This window comes from Delphinapterus leucas, chromosome 5 (genome assembly GCF_059928025.1).
Source record: "Delphinapterus leucas isolate spDelLeu-1000000601 "Yukka" chromosome 5, BTC_Dleu_Yukka2, whole genome shotgun sequence".
NCBI classification, from domain to species: Eukaryota; Metazoa; Chordata; class Mammalia; order Artiodactyla; family Monodontidae; genus Delphinapterus; species Delphinapterus leucas.
In genome coordinates, this window is record NC_143133.1 from 118,016,029 (window position 1) to 118,028,640 (window position 12,612).

The 12,612-nt window shown below is 37.4% G+C and overlaps 1 protein-coding gene across 4 annotated transcripts in view; it reads right to left on the reverse strand.

The window, feature by feature from the left end:
* Window positions 1-11,403, reverse strand: part of BANK1 (B cell scaffold protein with ankyrin repeats 1) — a 312,476-nt gene extending 301,073 nt beyond the window's left edge. For all 4 annotated transcript variants that reach the window (XM_022582436.2, XM_022582435.2, XM_022582434.2 and 1 more), the window contains exon 1: window positions 11,199-11,403. In XM_022582436.2, the coding sequence (XP_022438144.1) occupies window positions 11,199-11,268 (70 nt within the window). In that variant the 5' untranslated portion in view covers window positions 11,269-11,403. The remainder of the gene's footprint in view (window positions 1-11,198) is intronic.
* Window positions 11,404-12,612: the final 1,209 nt, after the last annotated feature.

A 12,612-nucleotide genomic window follows, 5' to 3' on the forward strand; every position in this document is an offset into this window, starting at 1 on the left:
TCATAGGTATGTGACACCAGAAGTGCAGGGAATGAGCCATGTAAACACATTTCTTCCAATAAAAGTGAAAGCTGAATACCAGCTTATGCTGAATGTAATAATATTTGCCTTTTGCTAAGCACCTGTTATGAATGCTCCAGGCACTTTACACACAAAATTATATTTAATCATCATGATCCTATAAAATAGGGTGTTACCCATTCCAGATATAAAAGAATTGGAGCCTAGATAAGTAATCTGTTCAAAGTCACACAAGTAAGTGACAGATCCCATATCTGAGTTGATATAGATAAGACACAGATATCAGTACAGATAATCAACTCACAAAGGTGAACACAACTTGTAGCCTTAGTTATCATGTAAAATAACATTTATCAATGTTAAATTGGAAAAATGTATAGGAAACAGGTGAGAGATTAGGAAATTAGTTTCCTCTATAATACAAATAAAATTTTTGATAAATTGTAAACTAATATTCTATAGGCATATCCAAAGATCCATCTTAAATTCCTTTTAAAAAGGCATTGTGTGTCTTTTTTTATTTTAATATCTTTTACAGTTTGATACTAATAAAATTTCAGATATTTTCCTTCTCATAATTTCAATGCAGAGGTCACATTTTTCCAATTAATGATTCAAGGAACTAATTTTGTGATAAAATATTACCTGGAAAGACATTTCAAATACAGAAAGTAATGTCTTGTTACATTTGTTCACAGAAGCACATCAGGAAAGTTCAACCTTCATGTGGTTGTAACATGAGTGAGTGGAAAGTTTCCAACTTTGTCAATTGATTTAAGTAACCCAAGTTACTATATACTTCTGAAACCTAGAACCTTTTTCACACAGAATTTTCTTCCCAAATTAATCCAATAGAATACTTAATAGAATTTAAAGTTGATTCTCCCCAAATCGGTATATACATATAATGCAATTCCAAAGAAATGAAAGGCATCTGTTTTTGTTAGTGCAGATCCAGCAAACAGGAGATGGCTTATAAGCCAGAAATTCTTAGGGTCCTGACGCCAGTGTGTTTCAGATGCCAACATCTGGTTCAGTGCCTTCCAGATTCCCTAGCTTCCTGATGGTGATAAAAAAGCAGTCACCACCCCATTTGCCCCTACCCCCTGCTCCAGCCCCCCACCCAAGCGGGACACTTAGGAAAACTGTCTCAGCCTATTTCCAAACTCCTTACATCAATTGTGTAAAAACTCAATTCCCTATCTTAAAGTTCTTTCTGCTTAAAACTGCTAGATTATTTTCTATTATATGCTTCTAAACTACGTGTTACACAGCATCCCAACTGTTTCATGGGAAGGAGAAGTGGACAAAATAATCTTTAAATGCAAGTGGAAAAACAGAAGAATAAATATCTATTAATAGCCAAGAAAATAAAGGAAAAGGAGATTTCTTGGGAGAACTTTCCTTAGCAGATATTGGTTTGGGAATAAACAAATACATTAGTAGAACAGAACGCTCCGAATGCAAATTCCAGGATATACGAAAATTTGCTGTATGGCAATGGTGGTATTTCAATTCATTTCGAAGAGTAGGGTTCCTTTAATAAATGTTGATTTCTCAATTGGCTGCCCTTATTTTTTAAAAAAAAGAAAAACTTAAAGTTGGATTTCAGCCTCATGCTATAAACAAAAATAAATCCCAAGCATACTACATGCAACTATAAAAAGTTAAATCCTAGAAAAAAAATGTAGAAAGTGACATTGGTCATTTAGGGGTTTATAAGACTCCTCCAGCCAAGACAGGAAACAGAACTAGGAAAGAAAATATAAGCATATTTGAACCAATGAGCATTAAAATATATTCAGTGGCAACAAACACCATAATCTAAATCATTCAGAAAGACTAAGATACAGAAAAGTATCTGTGATCCATAAGATAAAGTATATGATATGTTCTTACAGTATGATCTTACAATGTGCTCTTACAAATTATTAAGACAGAAGACATAATAGAAATATGAGTAAATGATATGAAAAAATGCTAAATTTTACCTAGCATTAAAATAATAATGAAATGTCACTATTAAAATACCTTCTGTGGGTGCGCATGAATGGGAAGAGGGTCTCTTTAAACTGCTGGAGGGACTGTGAATTACGTTACCATTTTTATGACAGTTATCTGGTAATATTTATATAACAATATTTTATAAGGGAGAAATCAAACCTTTAATGGATTTAACTGGGGTTTTTTTTGAAAGCTGAGAGCACTGCTATCCAACAGAAAATACAAGTCACAAATGCTAACCACATATGTAATTTTAATTTTGTAACAGCTACATTTCAAAAATAAAAACAGGTAAAATTAATTATAGTAATATATTTAATTTAATCCAGTAAGTGCAATATATTTAATCCATATAAAATGTAATCCATATAAAAATGACTGAGAGATTTTATATTCTACTTTTTTGTACTAAATCTTTGAAAACTAGTGTGCGTGTGTTTGTTTGTTTGTTTGTTTTGCGGTATGCAGGCCTCTCACTGTTGTGGCCTCTCCCGTTGCGGAGCACAGGCTCTGGACGCGCAGGCTCAGCGGCCATGGCTCACGGGCCCAGCCGCTCCGCGGCATGTGGGATCTTCCTGGACCGGAGCACGAACCTGCGTCCCCTGCATCGGCACGCGGACTCAACCACTGCGCCACCAGGGAAGCCCTTTTTTTTTTTTCTTTTAGTGTGTGTTTTTAGATTTCCAGCACATCTCAGTTTGAACCAGCTGTATTTCAAGTGCTCAAGAGCCACCTTATCTAGTGTATACAGTGTTAGGCAGCATGGTTCAGTGTTTTTTGCCCATCAGCAGACAGAAAGTATGTAAGATTTCATTGATCTGACATCACAGAACAAATCTGCATTCTACACCCTTGTCAGGGAATGCAATTTTGAGCTCACTGTCATTTATTATCAAAATCTTCTATGACACAACTAACATGTAACAAGAACTGTCAAAATTTATAACTATACCAACCTGCTTGAATGTGCTTTTATTTAGCAACATTCAGTTATGTGGATTCGGACAGGAAGAATACAATTGGATAGACTTATGTAGGGTTGCTGTTTTATCAAGCAGGTATGACAAAAAGAGGTGGGTGAGAGTTGAAGCATATGCAAAGATATGATTGTAATAGTGATGCATTGATTCCAATTTGGATAAAAAGGACGGGATGATCAACAAAAAATAAAGCTATGGAATAATCTAGCATTGAAACAAAGTTTCTATGAAATATGAAAAGTTTTAGAAACAAAGTTTCTAAAGAAATATGTTATTTTCCATTAACATTGATGCTTAGGGAGAGAAGGAGGTGGGGAGAGGGAAAAGGAATGAAGGAGGAGAAGGAAGGGGAGGAGAGGAGGAGGAAGAAGCACTCTGGAAACATGGAAAAAGAGAAGGAAAGCAGTAAGAGAAAAAATGAAACAGAATATTTAAACACATAAGAAAATCTATACATTAAAATGTGTTCCTAATGGAATTTATGGAACTTGTCTTTGAAACTTTTCACAGGAGAAAATCCCCTTTGGTGTAGTGCTATTAGCTTTTGAGTACAAATAAATCATTATAGCAGCACAGATCTTAAAACAAAAAAATACATACATAAATAAAATTCTTTCCTTGGCCCACATCTCCTGCAGTGGCTACTTCCTTTCTACACTCTGGCAGCCACGCTTTAAAAAGTTGTCTACATGGCGTGCACATCCTCATCTACCTTCACCCTTCAACTCTCATCCCCTCTACTAAAGCTACTTACTTCTCTCTCTAAGGTCATCTTAAGTTTCATGGTGCCAGATCCATTGGCTAAATTTCAGTCCTCAATTTACCTGACCTATTCAAAGAATCTGAGTCAGTTCACCATTCTTGCCTTCCCCAAACATTTTATTCTTGAATTCTTGCCGTTTTACTCTTATTTTCCTCCTTTTCTCTTTAGCCTCTCCTCAATCATATTGGGTAACTCCTCTCGCTCTATCAATGCTTTAAATGTTTGCTTTACATGGTTCTTTATCCTGGGTCATCTTTTCTTTCTACTCTAAACTCTTTTTTTTTCTGTTATCTTATTTACTGATGCAGTTTTAAAGACTGTATTTTCCCCAATTTTATATCTCCAGCCTGAACTGCCTTTCTGAGCTCCAGATCATAATATCAAATGTTTACTTGACATCGCTACAGATATAATATACGCAAAATTGCAATTGGATGTTCTCATGCCCTTACCGTTTCCTCCTGCTCTTTCAATCTTTTCCATTGGAGTAAACGACAGCTTTATGACCCTCCAAGTTTTCCATGCCACAAACCTAAGATTGATTCTTCACATCTCTTTCCCCCTCAGGTTCTATATCTCCTACTATACTACAAAAAGTATGTAAGTAATAGTTCTTAATAAACATGTCCACTTCTCCCTATATTTTACTGGTTGATAAACTCCTAATTGTTCAAAACCTTTCCATTGTTGACCTCTTCCAATTTGTTGTACCAAAAGCAGGTTACATGATCTTTTTTTTTTAGGTTATAAATTCTCTTTTTATTTTCACCTTCATTGATTTAGAAGGTGATTCAGAAGAAGAATAGCCTTTCCTGTGATCTTCTAAAAACCAAAATCTAGTGATGTCATGCTTCTGTTTTAAAACTCTTCAATAGCTACTCATTATATTTACTTAGGGGACTTTGCTCACAGATTTATGTAATTTAGTTTCCGTTTACTTTTCCAGCTTCTTCTTCTGCAACTCTCCCCGTGGCTCATTATGAGACTGTGAATGTACCCTTGTCAAAACTTGAAAATCTTTTATCATTCTGAGCCTAAGTCCTTCATCTACATCACTACACTTAATTGATCACACCTGAACTTCATTAATTTGTGCCTATCTCCCCCAGTTTGGTAAGAGCACACTGAATTTAATCTTGTTTTCCAAGATGATCATTAACCCCATTATTGACATATCATCTGTAAACTAATGAGGATGCTAAACTTTCTACTCTATTACTAAAAAAAAATCTTAATCAAGGACCAATCTCTGAAGTACAACGCTGATTACACGGCTCCAGATTGACATTAACCCACTGACAGTGTGTATAAAGTTTTCACAATTGCCTGTCAGTGATGCTATTTTTCATCATATGCCGGGGGATTGCGATAATAGTAAATTATGCTGCTTTGGTATCTTCTCTTCCTTTTTTTACCAAGATAAATGTCATAAGCATCCTCTCTGTGTGCCTCAATTTCAATACATTTTAAAAATTTGTCAGAAACAGTATGCTGTAAATTTTTCAGATAAATAAAAACAGAAATAACAAAACAAAAAGTCTATTGCTAAATTTTATAATTAACATAATTCTGTAACTATAGTACATAATGCAAAACTCTAGACTTCTTAACAGTGCCTAATTCTTATAATATTAACCTTTGAATGAAGTATTTCCTCACCAACTATAGAGACTTCAAGTTTAGAGACAAAAATAGCTGCATGCAGTTTCTTCAAATATCAACAATAAAGCCAGAAAACTCCAAATATTCTTATCTAGAGGAACACAAGACTTACTCATAAGGCACCCTACTTTCAGCACATAAAAGGAATAGACCTAATTCTCAGATTGTTTAACTTTCAATGGAAGATGCATAGAAGACATCACTTTAACAATAATAACGACTTTCTAAAAGAGAAGAAGCTTATGTGAACAGGAGTGGCAGTGTTTGAGAAATAAAGTTATTCTAACCCAAACTCTTTTTTTTCCTCCAAAGAAGAGAAGCTCATTCAAATTAGTCCATGTAAAGAGAAGGTCATTGCAAGGACGCCACAGGCATTTCATGAACAGACAGTATCAGAACAAGTGCAGCTGGGTCTTACGTGGTCTGGAAATGGGAAGTCAGAAACTAAAACTCCTCCCTTTGTCTTTCAGTGCTCCTTAATTCTCTCTTCTCGTCTTCTTTCTAATTATCCACCTTGCACATGAGTCAACTAGCTGTCAGCCTCTACTGTATATCATCAAACATCGACCTTCCACTGACAACAGTCTCATTATCTCTTGTTTGAAAGAAGGGCTTGGTTGAGCCCAACAAACCTTTAAATGTGTGTGCCAGACAACACACATCACCAGTCATTAAGCAGTCCATGGACTGGCTGCCTTTGAATCAAGTGCCTATTCTTGGCCAAAGTAACTGTTTCTGGAATCTGGGCTGTCCATGGTTCTACCCATTTTACATAGGTATGGATGGACAGGATATGATAAAGGAAGGGTCCTCTGGTCTACAGAGAAGTGCCTGGAGTAGTGAAAGTTCTAAACTCTTACTGAAAAGTAATGAGGAAATTAAGGAAATTATCCCCTTAATTGAAATCAAAGTAGATTTTTGCTTCAGTTTTACCTCACTCACTTTCCCAACTGTGACCCAATAGTTCACGAATTGTATTAAAACTGTAGTTGTCTCCTGAGATTTTTTAATTACATGGGTCTACTAAATCTAAATAAAATGTGATTGGCCAATGTAGAAAATGTATAAATTTTAGGGATTCTTCACACAGCCACAAGAAATACTCTACAACATTGGTCCCCCAAACTTTTTGGCACCAGGGACCGCTTTCGTGGAAGGCAATTTTTCTGCTGGCTGGGCGGGGGGCAGGGTGGTCCAGGCGGTAATGCGAGCGATGGGGAGCGGCAGTGAAGTGTCCCCTTGCTCCCCTCCTGCTGTGCGGCCCAGTTCCTAACAGGCTGCGGACCACTAACGGTCCACGGCCTGGGGGTTGGGGAGCCCTGCTCTACAATGTGTCATTCCAGTTCCATGATTTTATAGAATCCTACCACTTTGATATGATTTGTTTCTCCATATCTTTGATGTTGGTGCTTCACCCTCCACCCCAAACCCTAAAACAAAACTTACACGTTTTTTTAGGAAATGAAAGAACACAATGAATTATTAAATGTTTTCATATGATTATATGGAACAATATAACTTCCTGTCCAAAGTAGGTGCTAATCCTCTGATGCTCTCAACTATCAAGGTAATGTGATATCCATATATTATGAATTCAAAGTAGAAACGTAATAAATGGTAGCTATTAAAAGAAGGCCAAAATTTCAAGTGGTCTGACACTATGTTTTCTTCTGAAAGTTAGACATGATCCTAAGGATAAATTCAAACAAAAAGGGAATGAGGATATTGATCCCGACCAAAGGATGAAGTTTACACCTCAGCGTAGATCATGACCAAACGAAATCAGGCAAATGAAATTCCAAGTCAGGAACTGTTCTTACACTTTTCAGTATGTCTTCCTTATAAAATGGAACACATAAATCATGAAGCAATGAGAATTACTAATAATGGAAAAGAGGTACAGGAGCTTAAAAGAAAGGAAAATATGGCACATGGTTAATATGATAAAACAAAACTTATTTTAATAAACTGGAGCAAAGAAAATCTTATAAAATACCACAAGGCAATGATGAATTACTTCTCATGATTACAAAGGGAAGTGGTCTTTCTGGATTATCTCAATTTGGAAGCAACAATGATATTTCTGTTCAGTGGTAAAGGTCTAAAAGGCTCATTATTTTTCTCTGAGTCAAAAATAAATACAGGAGGGTATAAGTCCATACAATATCTGTTATTTTCACCACCTGGACTATTTCAGTGTCTGCAGTAAAACTTAGATACCATTCTTTACATTTAAAACAGGAAAGAATTACTAGGCCATATAATAACTTATTTTTAAATAATAACTTCCAGAATGTTTGTCCTTCCTATTCTTATTTCATAGTTGTCTCCAAAATTACTATAAGGTATTCTGTAATTTATAAACAAAGTAATAAAATAGCAGCTGTAACTTAGATGATCGGGTAAAAGCCATTTAAATCTTCAAAACATGTGATTTATATTTGGCAGGAATGATATTCTTTACATTGGATTTTTTTTAACCCAACAGTAAATATTTTGGCAAAATAGATCTTCCATCTTCTTATAATTTGATGAAGTATCCCACAATTTTATGTTTGATGCTTATTTTTTTCACATACATTTATTTTTTTTTAATTGGGTCACAATTGGTACTCTGTGATATGGGGAAATAAAACACACTCTCATTTTGTCCTCTTAAATTCCCGCTTTATTCTTTCCTGTAACTGCCCTAGTTTAAACCCTTTTAATCCATCTATCCTTAGTTATTCTCATTGTGGATTCCTTCTTTTTCTCCTCTCAGAACTATTAACCACACTATTTCCCCAAGATTATGACAATATCTTACTACAGAAGTCACACTCCCAAATTTTTTTAGTGTGGGAGTTTGATGGCTTCATTCTTTTAAGTTTCTCCCCAAGTCACCATGAGGCAGCTTCTCAATAAGAACTCTATCTTTTACATGTAAATATGACACTACTGACCAATGACCAAGGAAGTAAAACTAACACGTATCAAGCAATTACTCTTTGCTATGGCACCCTGAAAAGCACTTCACATGCATTTTCTCCTTTAATCCTCAAAAACATTCTTTCAAATAAATGTTGCTTTGTACCCACTTTTGCTTTTTTAATGGACCAGTTGGGATAATGACAGATTAATTGATTTATCCAAGATCGCAAAGCACATATGCAATGAAGCTGGACTGAAGCAGTCTGAGCCCAGAGGCCATCATAAGTAGGGTATGATCACCTAAAGCACATGTTCAGATACATGTGGCAAGAAAGGCCCCTCTGCTACCCCAAGTACGACGCCCAGTAGGCTGTTGTGTACGCCTGAAATCCTAAGCAAGTAAATATTACAGAATTATCCCATATTAAAGTAAAAAGGCCCTGAGAGAGCTACCTCTCTTTAAAATCTCAGCATAAGTAAGCTTATCTCAGAACCTTTCTCGCTGGTCTGAAGAAAGCAAGTTTTACCAGCCACTAGAGTTAAATAGGGTATTTCCCTGGTAGGAGAAATCTACCTTGTTGGCTATGTTGGAAGACTGTAGAGTAAAGAGCTTCAAATCTTCAAGAACTTTAGGACACAAAGGAAAGACCTAGACAAACCATGTTTCTCACAAGCAAAGATGCAGTCCATCAGACCACAGTTTTCAGAAAGTTAATGTTCAACATTTAGAAAGTTAACATATTAAGATGTGAGACAGGACAGTTGCTTTCTGCTTTTAACCTAACAACTGATCTCTCTCTTCATCAGAGGCATCAAATAATATTAATAAAAAATACAAAAACTACGGGGTAGGGAGCAATCTGTGCTTTAATAAACAGTCCTTATTGAAGGTAGCAGTTTAAATTTAAACAATCATTAGTTTTGGAATAAAACAAGGAAGGAATTTCTCTTTTGGACATTAGTGGACAGTATCTAGTTAAACATAAAGCCAGAAAATAAAGTCTAAGCGGAATTTTCACCACTGTGCACCATTTTCACACTGTCTTAGTTCTGGGTATCATATCTTTTCTGCTTCCATTAAAGGACAAGTTGGACACTCAAAGATTTCTCTGATGGCAGTAAACACAAGATACTGTCGTTACAAATACACAATACACCTAATGCTAGACATATAATCTTCATAGGCATGAAACTGTATTTACCACTTTAAACTGTGTTTGCCCATTTTACACTCATATCACTACACAAGTCTTGGGGGTGGGCAGGTAAAGATTGTTGGTGAAATGATGAACAGGATCTTCAAATAATTATTGGTTATGGGACTGTGGGCAAATCACTCCCTGAGTCTCAGTTTTCTCATGTCTAAAATGAGGCAGTTGGACTAACTGACCCTTAATGTGTCACATTAAGCCAAAGTCTAAGATGCTGTGGAGACACTTGCCCAAAGCAGAGACAGAGGTCACACGGAAAGGTATCCATTTTTTAAAAAAGGATTAATCAGAAATAGTTCTTTTAGAATACTTTTCATATCTAGGAATGGCATGGGTTAATAACAAAAAGATAGCTCAGTATAAGAAAAGTGTCATTACCTGAGCCAGATGAGGAGACAAATGAAGCAAGTAATAAATACCATATTGGAAGGACCAAAGGAGATGGGGGGAAACGCATGGGAGGAACAGGGATACTCAGGATGAGACAAAAGTTGGTTCACATCACTCCAGCATTATTCACAATAGCAAATACCTCAAAGTATTACTTGAGTATTAAGTGAAATAATAGTCATGTTCTGGCTAAAGTGCTCCATCTAGAAGTTTGAAACAAATTGTAGCTGATTCTATTTAACTAAATTGTTCAGTTGAAATTACAAAAGAGCTAACCTACTCAAGGTTCAAAAGACAAGGCTGGTTTATTTACTGAACCAAGCACAGATGCAGTCCATCAGACCAGTTTTCAGAATAATGTTTAACATTTAGAAAGTTAACGTATTAAGATATAATTCCTTTCTTGCCATTTCCATTGCCACAAATACCCCCATTTTAACTGAAAAGCAGTCTTTTAAAATTTATATATGAAAAAAAACACTTGCCAAGAGAAACAGCTAAAGCCATAATTTCATTACTTAACAAAATGCTAATAAGCTATGAGAAACTCCATTCAGCAAATTAATAGAATTTCACTCAGATTTTCTTATCGCACATCTCAGTGTGAACATCTCCAGGAATCTTAATATCCAAGTGAAGCCTTTTCTTTTTCATTTTCAAAACTGAACACTTTTTATAATCAGTGTACAAAATGCATTTGACATACTTCAAAAAGGAATGAAAACAAGTGCCTTAACTTATGTTTGACCCGTAAATGCATTTATGTATTCAACCGAACGGACTGCTTTTCCTTTCAACAAGTTAAGAAAATCTGTGTTTCGAGGAGTTTTTACAGAAAGTAACCTGTCTGATTAGTAGGTCACAGGCCAAATTTACCGGATTGGATTTTGGGAGACCCGGCAGGTAAACGGACGATGCTACCAAAGGGCAGGTTTGCCATGTTGACAAAAGTTTTAGGCTGATGCGTAACTTTAAAACACGTTCCAAGCTGATTTTAGAAACTAGAGGAGCCTGTCCCGGGTGCTCGGGAAAGTTCCAGCTACTCAGAAGCTGCGGCATCGGCGGTGGCACGCCGCCCAGACTCAAGGAGAGCTCCCACCGCGTCGCGTCCCGATTCCCCCGGCAAGGAGCCCCCGACAGAAGCCGGCTGCGCGTTGGAGCGGCAGCCGTGGTCCCGCGGCCTCGAGGCGCACAGTCTCCGCGGGACCCCGGGGCTGGCTGGCCTCCTTCCGGCCGCCCGGCCGCGCGCACACCCACCTCGGGGCGCTGGGCCGCCTGCGGGCCATTCCCGACTCCCGCCCGCCCGGCCCGGCGCTGCTGGCAGCATCGCGGCTGCTGAAGCCCGGGCGCCTGGACAGGTGCCCGCCGAGCCCGGCCTCTCCTGGTCTGAGGTTTTCCGCGAGCTGGTCTCCGTGCCCCCAACGTCCTCAGCCCGCTTCCCACCGCGGCGGCTGCGGCCGAGGTCCCGGAAACGCAGCCCCGGGGCGCGGGCCTCAGGGCGAGGGCTCGCCACGCTGGGCGCCCCGCGGAAGTGAAACTGCTCAAGGGCTTGCTCGGGCCTCCTTTTTAGGACGCTTTGGTTTCTCCTAACACTCTCTGGTCCTGTTCCCGCCTCATCTTTTCACTCAGGACATTTTTTGAGCTAGGTTACCTGTTCCTGTAGCCCTTCTTGTCCCATTCAAGGGCTTCCACGATGCTTCCACTTCCAGGAACAGGGATACCAGAAGTAGACACTTGCTGGAAAAGGGGACTAAGAGATATAGACATACAGATATGGATGTATCAGTAAAGGTATAAAGATGTGGATGTAGATATATAGTTGGTTTTTTTGTTTGTTTGGAGGGTTTTTTGGGTTGGTTCACTGTTTGTTTCTGATATTGCATTTTGCCCAGAAATTTTAAGCTAGAGCCATAAATTATAAAATGATTTTTAAATCCTAAAAATTTATTTCCTATTCCTGCTCCAAGTCAGAACCGGACCTAGTAAAAAAAATAATAAGTTATGGATCTAAATAGGTCCTTTGTTTGTTTGTTTGCTTTAAAGACTGTGAAATACTCAAGAGTTTCCCCCAGAGCCTTAAAATAAATGTCCCTTGTTCTCTCAAGGATCTCTAAATTACTAATTTACGTTCTGATGTTAAAAATATTTTTGAAGATCAATTTGAAGTTTTGGTAATCGTTCACGCCTAAATGTCCCTCTCCCTCTTTTTAGAAAAAAAAACCTAGGAGGGAGGCTTGTGTAGCAATTATTTATCTCACAAAGTCTTTTTTAGAAAATCAACTGTCAAAGTATCAAAATGTTAAACTTTTCTTTCACATAACTGTACTTTTTTACATTTTATACCATAATGAAGTAAACTTGGAGAAATGTCAGCAAATTTTGAAAACTATTATAGGTATCTTTATCCGCTTTCCAATTGTTCCTTTAACCTCATTATTAACTTTAAGTTGATTTCCTGTATTTGAAATAATGGAGCAAAAGATATTATCTAATTTATGAAATAATATCATATTGACAAGTTTACTGTCTTCTACAAACGCCTGTTTACCAACAGACTGCAGTACAATAAGGTAAAGACAGGGGGTTTGGATTGCAGGGTGCATATAAACTCTTGGTCAAGAGTTCCAGGAATTCAGTTCTCAGGAAAGCATAGTCTTCTTAAACCAATCCA